Raw genomic sequence first — 22860 nt, 5'->3', positions numbered from 1 at the left:
CTCCGTCTGTGTGTGTGTGCGTGTGTAACTGGTTAGCTAGGCTACTGAGAATGTTATTTTTCATTTGAATGTTTATGCCGCGGTCGGAAAATTAACGAGCAACGTCATTGCGTTATAATCAATTATGGTGGGATTATCCCTCATGTCCTCCTTAAAAAACTTACTCTCGACACCTTCGTGGCAAAAATGTCCACGCACACAAAAACTGTTACTGTTATTTAAATCACTTAAACAACTTGTAACCAAATCAAAACTACCAAACATTCAATCATTTTCAGGATTTTAGCCTTTAAATGCCAGTTTATGTAATTGAAGTATTTCATTTTTTATTACAAAAAAACACAAAAAATGATTTTTTTTTTCCCATATAATGAATAATATGTAGATGGGGCTTTGGTGGGGATTAGAGGCTTGGATATGTCAAAGATAAGCAACAAAATTAATTTGATTGCATTAGTATTTTTTACATAGTGCCAGATACTCCCTTTGGACACCTTCGAAGCAAAAATGTACATGTCCAAAAAACTGATATTAAATCATCATATATCAATATTTTTCTGCTTTTTTTCATAAATCACTTAAACAACTTCTAAATTGCTCAAAACTACCAAACATTTAATCATTTTCTGGATTTTAACCCTTTAAATGCCAGTTTTAAATCTTTGAAGTAACAATTATTTATGAAAAACCCAACAAAACGTGAATTATTTTCCATAAAATAAATCATAGGGGAATGGGGCTTTGGTGGTGATTAGAGGCTTGGATATGTCAAAGATAAGCAACAAAACTGATTTGATTGCATTAATATTTTGTATGTAGTTCCAGATACTCCCTTTTGGACCAGGCACGGCGCCAGGATTCCAGTTTTGGATGGGCCAGACCAATTGTGGGTGGGCCTTAAATTAAAAACGTTAACAAATCCCTGTTTAACCTAATACAAATGACTGGCTAATATACTGTTATATATATTATATGTGCTTACATAATAAAGATTGTAATAGCTTGATGCTATTTATATGTTGTTGCATTGTAAAAAGTTTTGGTGCAAAGGACGGACCTATCCGCGATCGCTCTCCTTGGTTCTGCCCAAAAGAAGAGCGCTTTGGAATCTCCATTACGCACCATACTTGGCTGTGCTATAGCGCATCTCTCCTAAGGCCTATAGACTGTAAAATTGGTCAGGAATCTAATATTTCCCCAAAACATAGTTTAGTTCTGCTCGTATAACATTAGGCCGAATATTTCACAATTGTTTTAAGTTTTCAACAATATACAAATCACAAACACTGCCCGACAGTTTCAATCAATACTCGGCCACAGAACTTGTTCATTGATGTCATCTGTCATGTAAAACAAGACAGGAGCTAGCCTAACATACCTACAAGCTACATCCGATCCGAACCTCACTGTCTGCTGAACTTGCGCAGAAACATAAAAATAGACATGACCCGTTTTTATAAATTGTTTTTGAAAACTAAACATTTAGACAATTTTAACACAAATTATGAGATTATTTGCCCATTTTTAATAATTCTTCACCAAATTATAATATATTTAATTAATTAATGTTTTTTGAGGAAATGTTTTGGGTGGGCCTGTTAAAAAGTGGGTGGGCCTAGGCCCTTCAGGCCCACCCATAACGCCGTGCCTGCTTTGGACACCTTTGAGGCAAAAATGGCCCCATTGACTTCCATTATAACCACATGTTTTGATCTCACTGCCTTTACAGTATAAAACCATGCATTCTGTAATGTCAGCATTTCATTTGGATGAAAACTAGTCATATTTGACATTTTTACAGTATTTCACCAGATTCAACCATTTTGCCCTTGTAGGCAGATGCATGAAGTCATTGTATTTTTGCCAGTTATATTATGTGTGTGAGTGTGAGAGAGTTTGCGTAAACCTGTAAGCAAGCAATGATCATTTTAGGGCTGAAAAAAGGCATCTTTTGAAGGATGCATTTCATGTGTCTTTGAAGACGTGCTTGAATAAAAACATTGTCTCCTGCATGTGCTGTAAACTGGCGCTTATCATTCCAAATGGTTTGTGGGACATGGTGGCCCTGAAGACTGGTCTCCCACTATGGACATCCCACAGGCTCCAGGTGGATTCCCCTTTGGACCGGTACACACCAGACAAGTGTGAAGTCCCATGTATGTTCGACTCTCTTGAGCATCCACATCACTCCATCCTGAGATTGAACACCTCCCGTGTAGGTTTGTCATTTCATGAATCAGCTGGATCATGTCAGGAGTGAAGAAAAGGTCGAAAGAGGATGCCACATCATGGATTCTTGATATGGCATATCTCGTGGGCTCTGGCATCATGCCGGTCGGTACTTGAATATTGCTCAGTATTAGATGGAGACCAGACTTGCCAATTCTTCACTGTCCATTCAAGGTTAGGATGGACAGGATCTTCAGTGTCCTCTCCACTTTCAGAGGAAGGATTAGAGGACCTCTCAGAATTGGAGGACACCAGTGACCATTTTGTCAGACTCCAGAAACTTGTGTCATCTTCAGATGAGTCCTGCAGTTGGCTGGAAGATAAAGGCTCCTTCTCTTTGCTCCAGGTCTTTCTTCTTCTCTAGAGCCAGGTGCATGAACACACTAATAGTTGGTTTTCTTTACAACAAATGCAGAAGACAATGTTTTTATTCAAGCACGTCTTCAAAGACACAAACAAAAGATGCCCTTTTTTCACCCAGATTTACACAAACTCTCTCTCACACACAGACATGCATACATGCACACACACACACACACACACACACACACACACACACACACACACACACACACACACACACACACACACACACACACACACACACACACAGAGCTCCATAATATAACTATAATTTCATGCATCGGCCTACAAGGGCAAAATGGTTGAATCTGGTGAAATACTGTAAAAATGTCAAATATGACTAGTTTTCTTCCAAATGAAATGCTGACATTACAGAATGCATGGTTTTATACTGTAAAGGCAGTGAGATCAAAACATGTGGTTATAATGGAAGTGAATGGGGCCATTTTTGCCTCGAAGGTGTCCAAAGGGAGTATCTGGAACTACATAAAAAATACTAATGCAGTCAAATCAGTTTTGTTGCTTATCTTTGACATATCCAAGCCTCTAATCACCACCAAAGCCCCATTTACATATTATTCATTATATGGGAAAAAAAATCATTTTTTGTGTTTGTTTTTTTTTATAAATAATGACATACTTCAAATACATAAACTGGCATTTAAAGGGTTAAAATCCTGAAAATGATTGAATGTTTGTTGGTTTTGATTAGGTTAGAAGTTGTTTAAGTGATTTATGAAAAAAAAAAAGCAGAAAAAAATATTGATATATGATGATTTAATAACTTTCTTTTTTTTTTTTTACATTTTTGCCACGAAGGTGTCCAAAGGGTACAAAATGAATCATTTAAGTATAAAAGACATGTAAAAAAACCACTGGATTTAAAAAATTTGGCTGAAAAGAAAGGTTCCTACAATATTTCATGCCATAAGCAGTAGGGCTGAACGATTTTTGAAAATAATGTAATTGCGATTTTTTTCACCAAATATTGCGATTGCGATTCGATATTCAATTATTATTTTAAGCTCTTTGTCTTCTGTATTATTCAACAAAGACAAACAATAAATCATTGTATAGTATGAACAACACACAATTACACACTAGACAGTTAAATAAGTAAAAACACATACATACATATTATATATATATATACACACACACACACATATATATATATATATATATATATATATATATATATATATATATATATATATATATATATATATATATATATATATATATACACACACATATATATATATACACATACTGTACATATATACATACACATACATATATACATACACATACATATATACATATATACATACACACACATATCTATCTATCTATCTATCTTACATACATACATACATACATACATACATACATACATACATACATACATACATACATACATACATTGTTTTACAGTGCACAGAGAGGAGCTGCCTCCAGCCCCTCCCCCTCGTGAAGTTGCGTGCCGTGTGCCGACACCGTCAACACTGCACTAGCTCAGAGAGGCTATCGTTACGTTAGCTGCTGGTGGTCTTGCTGTGGGATTAACTGTACTAATAAAACCGTTGAAACCCCGCGGCCACGCTGCTGTGAAAGCTCCCCGAACGTCATTTATCAGTCTGATTGTTACCCCTCTCAGTGGCAGCTCCTCCACCCATATCTTTATAACGGAGCTAACCGCTAACCGGAGCTAACCGCTAATCAGAGCTAGCTTGTTGCCAACCGAGCCTTCAGTTCTGCGTGCCTGTATCCATTAACTGCATGTATGGACTGGAGCCCGAGCAAAACCCTTCATTTTATTAAACTGGCTGTAAAAGATTTAAACTTCAAGTCAGAATTGTTTGAATGACAGAGATCAGCTCAAGGTACAGTGTAGCGTTAGCGTGCTAAGTTGATGCTTTCTCTGCGTAGTGCAGACTGATTTGCTCTCGCGAGTCATCAAATCGAGACCAAATCGCAGCCTTTGCGATTAGGAAATCGCGTTTTAACATATCGCGATATTATCGCAAATGCAATTAATCGTTCAGCCCTAATAAGCAGTAACACAGCAAAAATGATCACAAAATGAAAAAAAAAACTTTAGAAAAATGTACAAAAATGACCGAGGAGGGCAAGAGGGTTAATTGATTAATTTCAACACCTCTAGTGCAGTGTATACCTCAGTTTTGGGGTCACGGTTCGGCATATTTTCATTAAGGAAAAATAAATGACACAAATGTCAGAAATCAGAAAAGCGTTTATTGTCAAGGAATTTGCATACATAAACCAACAAACATGCACTCTTTATTAGAAACATTCTGACAAATAACTTTAGTTTGAACAACAAATTACAAAAATTTAAAATCAACTATAACCTAACTCTGGTACAGTCATCAAATGGTGACACGGTCCCTTACAAATAAAATCAATACACATATATTACATAGACTGCTTCAAATTTGATAAGTATCTCGTGTCTGTACATGCTGAAATTAAATGACAGCAAAACGTGGCCATTCGGCTACAGCTTAGTGCCTGTGCTTAAGTGATATAATGGTAGGGAAAACCCTGCGACGCGTTGGAGATGCAGCACGTGTACCTGCATTAGTAGGTCTAATGCAGTGATGTTGCTAGGTTTTTTGCAGCAAAAAAAGCTCACATAATTTGAATCAAAACAGCCAAGTCGTAGACTGCAGAATTGATTGGTGACGTGAGCTTAGTGGTGTTATAGTTGTTGGTTATTACTGTCTTTATTTCCTTCACACCATGGGCCCAGGCCAGCCATGTGTGTTCTGGAGCTCTGTGACCAGACTCATGCTGCAGTCAAAGCAAATTAGGAGCAACTGAGACACAAATACCTGCTATTATCACAGCATCAGCAATCGCCTTTCATTAGCATGAATAAGATTTTCTCTAGCCAAACACAAGGCCTTCAAATCCGGCGTTGGTGAGGAAAGACCTGTATGTGCAGAACTATCACAAACTAAACCATATAGACACTTGACACCCAGGCTGCTGTCCTTGTTTCTCCACTACAAACATGCATACAAACACACCCACATACCAACGTAAGAGAGGAAAGGGATTCATTCAACTTTGATTTATTTGGTCCAATGGTTCAGCACTATTGTTCTCTACAGTCACGCAAATAAAGCACAGTGAGTTCACGTGAGACATGAAGAGAGAGCATGCAAGCTCTGGCAGCCTTCCTGTTTCTATAGCAACAGCAGGAAAATAAACTGCTGTGGTTGTTGGCTGCTCGCCTGCTGCAGAAGGGACTCTGGACAGTCTGTCTGTATAAAAGACTATATACAGTGTGTCTGTGTATGCTTGTAGGTTGCTGTTATTGGGAAATTCTCCACATTGTCATCATTTAACTAAAGTTGAAGGATCCTATTCTCCTATAAAGTAGCTGATTCATTCATCCCTCCTGTGTAACCATGTCTGTGTTGTGGCAACAGCCAGGGCAATCAGATGAGTGGAGATCAGGGTATAAATGCATCCTTACCAGGTACTCTGCATGTCAAAACCCCTTCAGATTTCTAAAACCTTGGAAGATCAAATCCAAACCATATGGTGGTGCTAAAACAGGACTATTATTATTATGCTGCAATCAGACTACATGGTATTTTTGTGTCAGATTTAGGGCCGGGTACCAAATTCAGTATCATAAAATGCCTTGTTGCAGAGACTATCTTGTTCCTGGTTCTTGTTCCTGGTTCTTCTTTAATTCTGCATGGACTTGACAAAGTATGACCATAAATGGTCATCCTCGGGTTAAGGTGAGGGTGTAAACAACCTTTCTACATAGAGACAACTGTGATGACATGTCACACATCATTTGCAAATTGGATAATAAGCAATACATATGAAAACAGTGGCTGACTATCTCACACACATCCCATATAAGTGTCAAATCCACATCACATTAACAGTACACAACCAGATGCAAACACACACTAATACAAACTACTTGTACTTGTGATCTAACAAACTAATTAGACCACTGAAGTGTAGAACAGGTTCTGATACATACTCACAGAAAAGGCAATAGAATGCATGTTGGGTTATTACATTTTGAAATTATAACAAGAATAATATAAAATCAGGAGTTTTAATTTAATGCATTTAATAAGATTGATTGGTGAGATGTCATGTAGTTTTCCATAGAAAATGAATACAAAAAGTGAATGAGTAGCAATTCCTAATGTCACACCAAAACATATAAATATTGAATATGTAGATTTGTAAATATGAAATATTAAACTTTAATGGATTACATTTGAATCCATTTTATTTCTATGTATAAATTTCTATGTATAATGTATACATTTTAAAACATTTTATTTAAAGATAATTTTTTGGCCATTTTAGGCCTTTTTTTATAGGACAGCTGAAGATATGAAAGGGGAGAGAGAGTGAGGGGGAATGTCATGCAGTAAAGGGCTGCAGGGTGGAGTCAAACCCGCAGCCGCTGCGTCAAGGAGTAAACCTCTATAAATACGCTGCTGCCTTTCATGACTTGTATGGTGTTGTACAAAGGGGATCAGTAAGGTGCCAAGGTACTGTCAAAATTGCACAAAAATCAAATTTCACGTATCCGGTTCGTAATTTGGTCGTAAACAACCGAGTATCTTGCCGCTCCTTGAATTTGTCCAACGATTTCAGTTCACGAATCTCCTCTTCTCGCCAGTTAGACATTTTCAATGCCTTATTTGTGGCATCTTCTTCTTTACTCTCGTTGTTTTGTTTACTTCCGGTAGCGACACCCGCATGATAGAAACTTCATCAACACGCCCACTAACTTTATGGACGACCGGCTGGGTCTAAGTATAATAAAACCAGCTCAGTCGGACGTCACCGGCGGTGAGTTTCAGGAGAATCAGCCCAAGCCTATACGAGAATGTGACGCAGACAGCCGCGGTAGTACAGATTTTGTATCTTTTTTTTACTCAAGAAGTCCATTGACCCACCTTTGACACACTACATGCCTTATGTCTGATGGTCGGGCCATTATTGGGATGATATTGTGTAGTCTGATCATGGCATTAGTCCTTGTAAAGGTGACAGTTTGGAGATACAGTAGCAGGATTTACTGACCGCATAGATGGGTATGCATGTGGGAGAGACAAATAAAGAAGAATGGTAGAGAGATGACTACAGCGTTTGAGATAATGGGAGCCAGAGATTGAGGAAGTAGATCGAAGAAATTGTCTGAAAAAGAGCAGATGGCGATTTGTCAGCACAGTTACATCAACTGTGCAATCACAGCAAAAGATTTATGAGCAGCAAAAGTGGCCAGCAGTCATTCATTTTCAACAAGAGTTGATGGTGACATTTCATTGGTGTGATTTCTTCGATCATTTAGGGGAACTCCAGCGATTTTGTGTGGTATTTAGGTGTTGGGGAGTACTATTGCATATATGAAAAAAAAGTAGGATAAATCCTTTTGTGTCTCCAGAGGGAGCTGTGTGAGGTCCAAGTGACGTCACATGAGTCAGCGTCGGTTGGGGCTGCAGACTACAAATCTGAAGAATCTGGGGGTGTGGAGTTAAAATTTAAATTCCGGCAATAGGATGGAACAATGTGGGACAACAGGACCACTACAGTAACTGATAGCTTTAGACACTTCTTCCTTTCACTCATGCATATTCTTGCGCATATGGTTCCAAATATTATTATTTTTTCTTGGGCATTTCCACCCTTAATCGACAGGACAGTCTAGACATGAAAAGGGAGAGAGAGGGGGAAGACATGCAGGAAAGTGCCGCAGGCCGGACTCGAACCCTGGGCCCCTGCATCGAGGAATAAACCTCTATACATGGGCGTGCGCTCCACCCACTGAGCCATCTGGACGCCCTGGTTCAAAAATATTTATTATTTATCTTTAAACCTTAAATTCTATTCTAAATGCCTATTACTTACTGGACTGCCTAAGTATTATTAGAAACTGAGTTAATGGAGCAAAAACAACTCTGACAACATGCTACTGGAGAAGGCAGAAATCAGTTTAGTTCAGTTGATAACAACTTTATTTATCCTGATAAGGGAATTTGCATGGCAGTTCATGATAACACAGACTAACCCATACTGTGGAAAACACATACAGTAGATTGATGCCGCTGAAGCTTTAATACAACTATAAAGCATTGGTATCAGAGGAAATGAAGGACTTGGAATAATGATTATTTTTATAAGCTGGTAATGTGTAATGGTGTACTGATGGCAGTAGAATTTGACCCACTATGGTGTATTTAGACAGACTTAGAATGCTCAATGGTTACTTTCTGATTTGTTGACAGGGTGAAGTCTCTTTTGAACAGAACGTAACATTGCTGTTCAAGCTGTTTCTGTCTTTCAGTGACAAGCTATCAAACCAACAGATGGGAATGTTTTTTTTTTATCTATAGAATAACTGGAAATTAACTTGTCTATATCCTTGACGTTCCACTTCCGGGATTGCTCCGGTGGCGCCGGAAATTTAGCCGGGGGGGGGCCTTGGCAGTAGCAACCAGGGTTCCTCCCACCTCTCTCCTCCCAATGCCAGTTTAAATACTGGGTCAGTTTAAATTCAGCAGCTCAAGTCTGCCAGTTTAGGTTGCCAGCGTGACTGCCCTAAGTAAGTATCATGCCTCCTTTAATTTCTCCCTTTATTTATTTTCCTCTGTCTCTTTTTCCCCTTCTTGATCCAGTTCAGAATGACATTGGTATTACCAGTTGGGAGGTGTAATTTTAGATTTTATGCCTGTGCATCAGTTTTTCTGTCAGTGTTGAGAACAGTTACAGGGAGACTGAGGTAATCAAGGGACACTTACTTATCTATATCAAAACTGTACCCAAGTGCAGTACACTTTGACAGTGTATCTCTTCACTACAGCTTTCAGGTGTATGCTGTCAGAGATGTTGCTGTACTATTTATATGCGGTATCTTTCCCTTCATGTCTCTGGTTGTATTACACCCTGCAGGCAGTGTTGTAAATCAATGAGCAGCACTGCTCTGCAATGTTGGATTTTACAGGATCAGCATGATGAGGAACATCAATTTGTCAGGTATTAAAGTTGTTCAGAATTAATCAAAAACAAATTGATATCACTGGCTTTTAAGGGGCACTTGGATGATTTTTCACATCAAGTTTGCCTTCCTCGTGGTCAGTACTACTCATCCTGTGAGAACAGTTGTATAATATCTTCTGTGGCTGTAGAGGAACTTTGTCAAGTCTGAAAGAAAAAAACACACCACAGAATTAACTCAGTTTGGGCCGCCTCAGCGGTTGTTATTGGTGTAAAAACTGCCACAATGGTTGTGATTGGTGCCTCGATTTGGAAAAATTGGAAATGGGCTTGAATGGGCTCTTCGCCAGACTGACTTGCAGAGCAAATCTCAAATTTGCTGGAAGTTCGTCAGGGTTTTCCCAGGCTAGATTATAGCTTGACCAATGGAATTTTGAGGCTGATACAATAAACAATTTAAACAATTTGTTACTTATTGGCCGACATTTCAAATTAAACTTCACATTCATTGATATTGTCCTCGAGGGGCAATTTGTAGCAAGGCATACATGCAAGACAATTGGACACACAGCACACTGGGGTACTGAATAATAAGCACATGAAATACAACCATAAATAAAGTTCTGTATTTCATAATTAAAGTGCCAGTTTTCCTATTCAGTATAATCAATAATACAACTAAAATGGACCCTAATGACTTATATACAAACAAGAGTTATTGACATTTACACAGATTTCGGCCCAGGCAATTCAAAGGCCAAAGTTTTGGCTGATCTCTAATACCAATATATACTGTATCATCACCAGTGTTGGGGGTTACTGTAATCAGATTTCATTTGTCTGTAACGCATTACTGTTGATAACTCAGTCATCACATTACAGTTACTTATCAAATAATTACCGCGTTACTTGCGTTACTGGTTCTTCAGCTATCTGAATAACGGGAGGAGAGAAAAACAAATCAAAAGTCCGTTTTTGTGCATGTTTGCGTACCACCATAACGTTCGTCCGAGTACACGAAACACAAACGTCATAGCTACCACTTAAGACGTTTTTTAAGGGGTGGAGGTATCTAAAATTTCCCTTGGGATGAATAAAGTATCTACAGTATCTATGCCCATTACTTCAAATTAGTTGTGCCAGTGGCACTACAGCTGGGCCTTCACCTCGGCCATCAACGCCGAGAAAAAAATCATTGCGGAAAAAAGCAACAGTACAATTAATTGAAAGGGTTAAACAAGTGCAATCATTTAATTAACAATGACAAGGATGTAAACAAATAAACCATAACTTCAATAACACTCTCCGCAAAAAGAAACATTCTCAACATTAACTTCAGAAAATTGGAGACCATTTAAACTACCTTGATCTAACATGCCAGAGGCTGTTCACCTTGGAGACCTGCTGCGGATATGGGTAAGGCCTGGCGTGAGATTTACACCTTCTCCCCCAGATTTTTGAAATTAAATAAACATGCTCTAAAGCCAAAATCTGGAAATATAAAATTAGGTCACCCAGAATGTCACCCCGTGACGCTGCCGACACAGACACCGAGGCTCATTTCATCACCATGAACAGCACTATGAAATCAAGGCGCATTACAAATCATTCACACATTGACAAATAAATTCATGAGCATCATCAATCTACAATACAATTTCAAAATCACAATACGCCAAATGTTACACAAAGCTGGTAAAAGACTATGTTTTAAAGTTGCAATGAAGTGCAAATGCCTCTCCTTTTGCAATTACGCATGGCGCAATACATTAAAGTCACACTTTTAATTTATAGGTTCTACCTCCTTAATTCTCCACAGGGAAAGGGACAGACAAGTGAATGGGGTGTGGGGAATAAAAACCCTTTAAAAACAACAATCCAACCACACACTTCTGATATGTTTGATATATTGATTAATTGATTGATTACATATTGAATTAAAGGCAGTTTGCGCTGGGACAACCTCCGCAATGAATACAAATTCCTGAATGTCCACTTGGCCAGTAATCTTAATCCCTTGAAATAATAATCAAGGTGGTTTATAACATAGGCCTACTTTACACAAAAACGAAGTCTATTCGTCGGTCTTTCTTTGTGAAGTGGGCGATGGCGGCGTCATAAAGTTTGTCCTTTGATTTGAGCTCCAAAAGAAGTTCTTTCTCTATGGACATCAGTGCCAAAGCTCCCAGGCGATCCTGTCCAGTACTGTTCCTGGCGTGCGTCTTGATGCGCTTCAGAGCCGAGAAAGAGCGCTCCACGGAGGAGGTGGACACGGGGATGGTCAGCACCAGGCAGGTGAGGTAATACAGCTGCGGCATGCTCTCAGTCAGCTCATTACGAGTCAGAAAGTGCAGCAGGTCTGATGGGCTCCTTGCCTCAAAGTTTGCCATGTTGTACATGACCGTCAGTTCAGTTTTGAGCCTGGAGAGGTCAAAATGCAGCCCGTAGTTTTCCGCGAGGCTCTGAAACTCAGAGTTGGGGAAGTTTTCTCTGTATGAGGCAAACTTCTTGGGGTCCAGAAGGGCAAGGAACATGAGTTTTTCTTGATCCTTGAACCTGTTCCTCAGCTGAGTGAGAATGTTGTCCAGGATTTCACTGTGTAGCTGCTGGTACATCTCCAACTCTCCGTGCCCTGCGCCCGCTGGGAACCCCGACTTCGCGCACAGTGTCCTCATAGATGGAGTCAAATTTCTAATTTCTCTCTCTGTGGTGCTGCAGAAGTCCTCGATGCTGGACAAACAGAACTGCATGTCATACTCCTTATTCTGCAAGATCCCAAAGAGCACGTCGGAGTATGCGAACACGGAGTTGAATGTGGCGAGGACAAAGCAGAACTCGAAGCCTGTCAGCAGTGCAATGTATCCATCAGCGCTGTGTACAGCATCATCATCAAAATCATTGTGGTTGTCAACAATGAATTCAAAGAGCTCCAAGAGTTCTTCTCTCCACTCATACACCGTGCAAACCAAACGTGATGAAAAGTTCCACCGTGTTGGAGTCACTCTGGGCAGTCTTTGCTGGCATATTTCATCCAGGAGTTTCGTGCGTTTGGCTGACTTTGAGAAAAAGGCTGCGAGGCCACTAAGGTGGGAGAAAAAAATGTTGCACTCTTTGATTTTAGCAGCACTTTGAGACATGACGAGGTTCAGAGAGTGTGCATAACAGTGAACGAAGAGAGCTTATGGTATTTTTTGCTTTATTTTAGCTTGGACCCCATTCAGTCCAGAAGCCATGACTGCAGCCCCATCGTAACACTGGGCAATTACCTTATTGGTGCAGGCACAGTCCTCCAGAAACTCCAAAACTTGACCAGCTATGGCTTCTGCGCGCTTATCACCACTGACATCACCAAACTGGAAAAAGCGCTCCTTCACACCACCGTCAGTGGTGTAACGCAGGACATATGACATCTGAGCGGTGTTACTTATGTCAGTTGTCTCGTCTACCATAACGGAGACAAAAGGCGTGTTCCTCACCTCCTCCCTCATTGCTTCGGTCATTACATCTGCCACCGATTGAATCAGATCATTATGAATTTTGCTGGAGGTGCCGATGAAAACAGTGGCCGAATCCAGATGACAGCGCAGAGGGCTGTCATACCCCGCCAAAAACTCCAGTAACTCCCCTTGTTAGTTTGTAGTTCCCCTTGTTTTCCGAATCTTTACTTTCATCATGTCCTTGAAATGCCAGCTCTTCGATGAGACGTTTGAGGATCTCTCTGTTCTGCCTGACCTTGTTGTTGTTGTTGTGGGCCGTAGTATGATTACGGCGCTGCTCATCTAGCTGAAGATCAACTCTTGTGTCCCCAAAAGTTTTCAAACTGACCGTAGCTTGCAGGTGTGCCGCAGAATCTTGATGTCGGTGGGCTGACTTTGTCAGATTTGTTAGGCCGACAAATCCGCCGCTTACCCAGGTGGATGACTTGTCAGCTGTAAAAAGTAAACAACTCCAGCAGTACAGCCGGTTTGTTTTCTTACAGCCCGTCATCCATGGATATCGCTGATAATTTTTGGTGTTGAAATGCCTTTCCACTTTCTTAACCTTTTCTTTTAATTCCAGTGCTGGAGTTGGTCTTCCGTTTTTTATTATTTCAAGTTTTTCTGTGAAAGGCCGCCTTGAAAAAGGCGATGCTATCAAGATAGCCACAACGTCACTCTCGTCTTCCGCCATTTAACTCTGTGTCTCAACTGCTCTCGCCACTCTGCAGAGATTCGGACTTCATGAAGGCCTACGATCTTTTGTTTTTTCCCCGCCCACTTGAAATCAAAGTGTGATTGGTCGATTTGCCCGTCACTCTCCACACCAAAACACATAGCTTGGCCTTCCCCGGGATTCGTGAAGTCCTAACCAATGAATGAGACAGCTAAACGGGCCTTAATAGAGACAGACGATTCTGATTGGATAACATGTTTTCAGGACATGAACTTGACAGTAAGCTTAACTTTAGAACATAGATGAGAGAAAATTTATTAAATGTATTGTATTAAATTAAATGAGATAGAAATTAAAAAATAAAAATCATATTTTTTTTATTGAATACTTTATTATTATTATTATTATTATTATTATTATTATTAAATTTTTTTTTTTTTTTTTTTTAGGCCTTCTCTGAAGGCGTAGAAGGCCCTGAAGGTTCCCCACTGAGTTGTGCAAATTGAAGAGCGGACGGCCGGCAGTACTTCTTGACAAATGTTGTGCTGATGTTCACAACTTTGTTGTCAGCTCTGTGGTATTAAAGAGCATAAAAGAGAGACCTTGCATCCTCATTATAATACGGGTTTGCGTTGATCTGGGCTTACATGAGGTTTAATTTGATATTGTTATTTGGCAAGTAAGTTATGGTAATCTCAGGTAATGTTACAGAGTAATCCAAAAGTAATGTAACTAGTTACTTTCAGCAGTGAGTAATGTAGTAAAGTAAGGCGTTACTTTTTTGTCAAGTAACTAGTAATGTGTATACTGTTACCTTATTTTGAGTAACTACCCCAACGTGGAAAACCAATTGAGAAATTGTTAATGGAATAAATAGAAGAAATGCCAGTTTTGAGTAAGTAAATACATGACATGTCAAGTTGCAAAAATGCCTAATATGACAACAAAGCAGTCCTGCTCTTTGATTGTAAAATAGTCTACAGAAGGCTAATGCATATCGCCCCCCTCTAGCCTCTGCTGCATTGATTCTGACCATTCTTTTTTAAATGATTCTCTTGCAGCCGTTTAAACATGATAGGAGAGCTGGAGTGCTGCTGTTGTACATCTTTAAACTACTGAATTATGAGATTTGTATCCTTGTTTTTCAGTATGAGAAATGCATTTTGATCTGGCAGGAAATCACAAGTTCTGTTATGTAAGAGTGAAAGTATGCTGAACTACAATCTACAGCTTTGTGTAGTGTGACTACAGTTATTTGCTCCACTTTGTAATCCAGCCAGTATTGGCCCATTCATATACTGTACAACATGTCCAGTCCCAAGTATGATTGGTTAATGGCAGTGAATGACAACTTTGCCCCAAAAGAAAAGTGCATGTATTGTTTAGGTCCCCCTTGAAAACGAGATGGTTCATCTCAAGAGGTAATTCCCAATAAAGAATTTCAATACAAAGCATATTTATAAATGAATACCATCTCAAAAAAAAAAGAAGTGTGTGGATTGTTTTGTAAACACCTTTTTATTCCTGATTCATCTTGAAACCTGGGAAAAGCTCCAGGATTGTACAAATTAGTACCAGCAGTGACTGCTGATTCTAGCTGAACAGATCCAGCATGCATCCTAGGCAGATCTGCAGAGAACACACTGTGCTGCAGACATGGCAAGCTCAGTGTGAGTGGGGAGGAGGGAGGAGGAGCAGAACAATGTCAGAGAGAGGGAAGGAGGGTCCTGCTATAAATTGATCTAGTCGTTTTTCTTTCACACACACACACACACACACACACACACACACACACACACACACACACACACAGTTCTGTCAGTGAGAATATATGGTGTGCAGCTTAGAACAGAGAGGTTGGACAAACTGCCCTTGTTTCTGTGTGTGTGTGTGTGTGTGTGTGTGTGTGTGTGTGTGTGGATAGAAAGAGGGCTCTGTTGATTTCAACAAAGACCTATAGTTTTACTCTCGCTGTAAGTGGTTGGTCCTATATTAACAATGATGGTGTTTATCTCACCATTGAGGTGAAAACTACAATAATAATATCTGTAATATATCTGCATACAGACGTCTATAATATTTCCTTAAAGGTCCTATGACATGCTGCTTTTTGGATGCTTTTATAGGCCTCAGTGGTCCCCTAATACTGTATCTGAAGTCTCTTTTATATAGACCTTAGTGGTCCCCTAATACTGTATCTGAATTCTCTTTTATATAGACCTTAGTGGTCCCCTAATACTGTATCTGAAGTCTCTTTTATATAGACCTTAGTGGTCCCCTAATACTGTATCTGAAGTCTCTTTTATATAGACCTTAGTGGTCCTCTAATACTGTATCTGAAGTCTCTTTTATATAGACCTTAGTGGTCCCCTAATACTGTATCTGAAGTCTCTTTTATATAGACCTTAGTGGTCCCCTAATACTGTATCTGAAGTCTCTTTTATATAGACCTTAGTGGTCCCCTAATACTGTATCTGAAGTCTCTTTTATATAGACCTTAGTGGTCCCCTAATACTGTATCTGAAGTCTCTTTTATATAGGCCTTAGTGGTCCCCTAATACTGTATCTGAAGTCTCTTTTATATAGGCCTTAGTGGTCCCCTAATACTGTATCTCAAGTCTCTTTCCCCAAAGAAGGGGGGAATGCAACGCTACCAAGCCACGGCCGAGTGACGTGAGTTTTTTGAGAGGTACAGGTCGGTCTCTGGAGGTAGGGTTGGTATCTTCACGTACCTACTTACATACTCAACACAGAAGCATAAATCTGCCTTTATTCTGCAGTTTCTCTCAGCTCTACAGAGCTTTTAAGGATCTTTCAGTTTATAGAATTGTTTTCAAGCATGCAGCTTCCTTGTTTTGGTTCCGTTTCACAGCTAAGACTTAACATTTGCTGGTTGCTGTTTTTAGTGAAAAAGCTCTGACAAACCCTGTACACTACGCTCAGTATCAAACGGCAAACAGACACCGCTCGAGACTAGCTGGTGACCATAGTGGAGCATTTAGCAGCTAAAGAGACAGATATGTCCCTCAAGAGTTGGTGGACACCAAAACCAGAGAGAATATTGGACTTATATTCATCAAATGCACACAGACACAACTCCTAATGTCAATGTCAACTGTCAATGTTGCTCTGTAGTCTGTAACTGCTGGATGTGTAAATAGGAAAAACGTTGCTAACACGTTTGCCATAACAACTTCATAAGGTCACTGTTGTATAGTGTTGTACAATTTTGTTCTGCTGCCCCCAATTGCCCAAAAAAATGATGTCAATGCAGCTTCAGAGAGATTTAATTCATTACCATTTATAGTTTCATTATATTTATTAGCCCTCCAGACTACAAGACAAAATTGTTCAAGACACATTTTAGCCACATGTTGTAAAAGGTGTAAATGCATTGGTCTCTCCAAGACACACATACGTAATCTTAAAGTAGCCCTGCACCTGTGATCATGGTTGTTTAACAAGGACTGTACTGTCTGCCCAAATGACATGCAAAACCTTTCGACCTATGTGTGCTGCTAACCAGCTAGCTTAACTACTTTTGACACATGACTTTACCCCTACCCAGTGAGGCAACTCTACTGCTCTGCTGCTTCTTCTAGGTATTCTGACATAAGCTGTTTGAGTCTTATGTTCCTATTGTTCTAAGCTTTCAATGTCTCATAGCTCTTACTATAATTAACTGTTCCCAAATACAGTAATGCATTACATGTTGCCCATACAAAAAGAAATTAAAATTTCTTCAGCAGTGCATTGCAAAAACACCACATTCTAAAGACCCTAACATGCAAACAATAAACATTTGTACATAGAAAATACTGTGTATCTTAGTGCAAAAGAACAAAAGAAGAGTGCAGTATGTTGGGGTAGTGCTGAAACCTGCACTGGACCAGACATGGAACCAAACCCCACATTACCCCTAACCGCTGCCGCTGAAGAAGATTACAGCAGAAACATTGAGTCATTGTCTTGTGTTCCAGTGGTTTTCAGACTCTGGCTCAGAACCCAACACTCAATCATGATAGGTTATAAATAAATCCCCAGTTTGTTCTGCAGGAATGGGTGATGGCTTTTAACTGTAAAACCACAATTTTGTATGTAAGCCTTTGTACACTTTGGATCATGCTGTACTGCCATTTAGTTTGGAGTGTAAAATCCCCTTCACAAGTGCGTGGGGACTGTTGGGAGTGTAAAAACCGGACAGTAAAGGTGGAGACAAACTGCAGCCTTTAAACTACGTTAAAGGAACACGCCGACTTATTGGGAATTTAGCTTATTCACCGTAACCCCCAGAGTAAGACAAGTCCATACATACCCTTCTCATCTCCGTGCGTGCTGTAACGCTGTCTGACGGTTCCAGCATTAGCTTAGCCTAGCACAGATCCTGCAGGTAACTGGTTCCAACTAGCCTACTGCTCCAAATTGTGACAAAAGTGACAAAATAACGGCAACATGTTCCTATTTACATGTTGTGATTTGTAGAGTCACAGCGTGTACAAAAAACAACGTAACATGAGACACAGCCATCTTCTAACAGTAAACAAACCGGGAACTATATTCTCAGACAGGCTTGCTACGAGCATATCACTCCGCCCAAGTACTATATTCTTCCGCCTGAGAATATAGTTCCCGGTTTGTTTACAGTTAGAAGACGGCTGTGTCTCATGTTACGTTGTTTTTTGTACACGCTGTGACTCTATAAATCACAACATGTAAATAGGAACACGTTGGCGTTATGCATGGGGGTACGCACGCTTAGGTACGGAAATTTGGCACTGCTTGATTAAACTTCAATCTGTCCTTGATCAGTGTTTTTCCTACCATGTGAAAACCCACAAACCCAATTTCTCCTTTTTAGTAAGAAACAGACCTCCATAGATCCGTCACATATAGGCCTATACTGTATTCAAATGGCCTGTGTATGGCTGTTTGCATTAGTATATCCAGATAATCTTTGGGAAACCAATGACACATTAAGTGAGAACACTCTACCACATTCAGGCAGGCATGTCAGTGTTACAATGAGAACACTTCAGAAGTGTGTTTGTGTTTGCAAGAAATATTAGTAAATGGGTAGTTGGGTTTATTTAACATGTGATTGTAGTCAAACATAAACTTCATGTTGTCTTCTTTCTCCCTGCAGGCTGCTTTTTGGGACTCTGTATCCTGCATACTACTCTTACAAAGCTGTCAAGACAAAAAATGTCAAGGAATATGTAAGTACATGAGCACCACACAGCATGTATGGCCGACCTCCTTGGCTTTTGTATGATTCTACTACACACACACACACACACACACACACACACACACACACACACACACACACACACACACACACACACACACAAACTCAACGTCCCAGTTAGATAGTTAATTATGTAAAAGTATTCTTTGTAAATCTCTCTCTTCGAAACTTGCCATTTTCAGCGTGTAGCTCGCTAGCTCGAAGGTTGTTGTTGTTTCCCGAAGCGAAGGGATTTTGAAAACGCCAACACAGAACGGAAGCGGAGGGGCAAAGCCGTACCCGCCAGGTGTCCGGCTCTATCCTGGAAATTTACTTCTGTTGATCCAGACTAAACTGAATACAACAATGACCATTTACTTTTCTTCTGTCACAGAGTACACTATATGATAATGTAACTGCATAGAATCGATCATTAGCTTCAAAAATAAATCCATTGGTCTCATTACACAAGGAAAGTTTCTCTGCAAACACAATTTCAACTTAAAAATAACCAGATCACATTTGTCGTGCCATACTTTGTCACATGCCATAATAAACCTCCAGTACACACTTTATTTCTCTATTTAAATAAGCTGGTCTGCATTTGAAGAATACTGCTTTATCCTGCCTTTTGATTTATATATGCCTATATTTGCCACCCACCTCTTTTGTGTAGAGAGCTTTGCATTGATTTGAACCAAAGCAGAAGCTGTCAATGTCGTGCATGTGATCTTGTTAGATTCAGCATTTGAGAAGTCGGCCAGTAACTTGTTGACACTGCCGGTCTATTAAATTTTTGTGTGTGTGTTACCATATACCATTATAAAGGGAAAATATTTAATATAGTTGGTGCTTTTGTTAATGTCTGATATAAAGTTTTATGTTGATGACAAAATCGACAAACACTTTGTCAAAGAAAGTGTTGCATTTTTTTTTTAAAGATAAATATCTGTTTAATGCAAATCAGATGAGCATTGGATTTGATTGTACAGCTAAGTTTTTAGTGTATTTTGGACCAATCTTTCTCAGACCGCAGAGGGACGGACTGTATTCCTGTATCTTCTTACTTCTGCTCATTTTCAGGTTCATAATTGTATTTAGAGGTTGTACCAGAATAGGTTTACATGGTTTAATTTTCAATAAACACCATATTTTTGTTGTACTGCTCATTGCTGCAGCTCCTCTTTTCACCCTGTGTGTTGAGCTCTCTGTTTTAGCTACAGAGTGAGACATCTCACTTCTGTTCCATCTTTGTTGGGAGTCACACATGCTCAGTACCTAGGTAAGGACTACTAGCCAGTCAGAAGCAGAGTATGAGGGCGTGCCCTGACAGTACCTAGGTAAGGACTACTAGCCAGTCAGAAGCAGAGTATGAGTGCGTGCCCTGACAGTACCTAGGTAAGGACTACTAGCCAGTCAGAAGCAGAGTATGAGGGCGTGCCCTGACAGTACCTAGGTAAGGACTACTAGCCAGTCAGAAGCAGAGTATGAGGGCGTGCCCTGACAGTACCTAGGTAAGGACTACTAGCCAGTCAGAAGCAGAGTATGAGGGCGTGCCACGCTAGAAGCTAGGCGAGCATTATAACATGTGTTCCAAAGGGACCACGTTGGTCTCTGAAGTAAAGGCTGGACTACAATAGACCTGCTTGGAGCAGTTTGTGAACAGTGTTTTCTGTTGGAGATGGTAAGTCCCTTTGGGGGGGACTTTGGGCTTTTTCACTGCACAAAAAGATATATAACACAATAAAGGAAAGAGGAAAAAGCCAAAAAACATAATATGAGAACCTTAATAGAATAATTTTTTTAATTTGTGTTTTGAATTCCCAGCTGAAAGCCCTCTGATTCCATGATATACTTATGTTAACCATTCTATGTCAGAGATTCTAGTCTGTGAAAGCGTCATCTGATGACATCATTCAGTTTGGGACAGCCGTCTGTGTTTTGAAGAGATTACTTTTTTTTAAATCATTGGAATGGCAGAATGTGAATTGTGTCTTAGCACGTATTTCCATTTGAACTCAGGTTTTGATGGGAACTTATACAAGCATATAGATGTAAGGGCTTGGAGGTATTTTCTTGGTGATCTTGGCTGATGTAAGTAATGTCAGTGAGAGTGAAATCCCAGTCCGCTGAGTTAGTAACACATTCACACACACACACACACATACACACAGCGTTAACACACCGGCTCACAGATTCAGACGCAGTAAGCTGTGATTCTGCTCTCAGCCTCCTCTTTGTCCTCCTCACTGTCTGCTTCTGTCGCTTGATCTCTGCTAGTACTGATTCTCAGGTCCACTTCTTTGTTGCATAAAGCAGTTGGATTGGTATAGGTAAATTATCTATCAATTTATCTTACCAAATCTGGAAATGGAGATCTGTAGATTTCCAAGGTTATTTTTTTAAACAGAGTCTGACGCTTTGCTCACTTCACATGTAATGCTACATTACATCAATTGCGGCAAACTTCACAGACGACCATGAGGGCAAAACGGCATCACTGATCTGTTTTAACTGAATATTCTCTCGTTCATCCCAGCTACAAAACCCAAAATCCGTTAGCACGTTCGCGTGTCGTTTAATACCAAGCCTGTTTGTAACCGTTATTACCTACCGACGTTATCTTCATACTGGTTCAATTGACTTTAGCAGTTTAAATAACACATTAGACTGTACTGCTGTTACAGACGTGAACTAAGCACAGATGGCAGGGCTAGACATTAACTTTTTGAGGCACTTGTCCTTCGGACAAGTACATTTACGTTTCACTTGTCCATGCATAAAAGTCAATTGTCCGGGTAAAGATTCATCATTTTATAAAAAAAATTGTGTTTTGCTAATGCAGAATTTGAACAAACCGTTGAAAGCATCCAAACTCTATCAACATTAATACAATTCTGTTAAAACAGTAGAAACAAACGTGCCCCAACAATAGATTTCCCCTTCAACAAGAAAAAAGGATCTCCAGACTAGGGCTGAACGATTTTTGAAAATAATCTAATTGCGATTTTTTCCCCAAATATTGCAATTGCGATTCGATATTCGATTATTTTTTTAAGCTCTTTGTCTTCTGATTTATTGTTTGTCTTTGTTGAATAATACATTGTATAGTATGAACAACACACAATTACACACTAGACAGTTAAATAAGTAAAAACCCATACATACATATATACACACATATATATATATATATATATATATATATATATATATATATATATATATATATATATATATATATATATATATATATATATATATATATATATATATATATATATATATATATACACACACACACACACACACACACATATATACACACACACATACACACACACATTTTTTTACAGTGCACAGAGGAGCTGCCTCCAGCCCCTCCCCCTTGTGAAGTTGTGTGCCGACACCGTCAACACTGCACTAGCTCAGAGAGGCTATCGTTACGTTAGCTACTGCTGGTCTTGCCGTGGAATTAACTGTACTAATAAAACCGTTGAAACACCGCGGCCACGCTGCTGTGAAAGCTCCCCGAACGTCATTTATCAGTCTGATTGTTACCCCTCTCAGTGGCAGCTCCTCCACCCATATCTTTATAACGGAGCTAACCGCTAACCGGAGCTAACCGCTAATCAGAGCTAGCTCGTTGCCAACCGAGCCTTCAGTTCTGCGTGCCTGTATCCATTAACTGCATGTATGGACTCGAGCCCGAGCAAAACCCTTCATTTTATTAAACTGGCTGTAAAAGATTTAAACTTCAACTCAGAATTGTTTGAATGACAGAGATCAGCTCAAGGTACGGTGTAGCGTTAGCGTGCTAAGTTGATGCATTCTCTGTGGAGTGCAGACTGATTTGCTCTCGCGAGTCCTCAAATCGA

The 22860-nt window shown here is 39.7% G+C and overlaps 1 protein-coding gene across 1 annotated transcript in view; it reads left to right on the top strand.

The window, feature by feature from the left end:
- reep3b (receptor accessory protein 3b) overlaps positions 1 to 22860 on the top strand; it is a 63723-nt gene that overhangs the window by 11329 nt on the left and 29534 nt on the right. Inside the window, exon 2 of the mRNA XM_028568201.1 lies at positions 18899 to 18971. Within this exon, the coding sequence (XP_028424002.1) occupies positions 18899 to 18971 (73 nt within the window). The remainder of the gene's footprint in view (positions 1 to 18898; positions 18972 to 22860) is intronic.

The sequence above is a fragment of the Perca flavescens genome, chromosome 21 (assembly GCF_004354835.1).
Source record: "Perca flavescens isolate YP-PL-M2 chromosome 21, PFLA_1.0, whole genome shotgun sequence".
Taxonomy (NCBI): Eukaryota; Metazoa; Chordata; class Actinopteri; order Perciformes; family Percidae; genus Perca; species Perca flavescens.
Note: the sequence above shows the minus strand (reverse complement) of the source record. Positions and strands in the feature narration are given on the sequence as shown.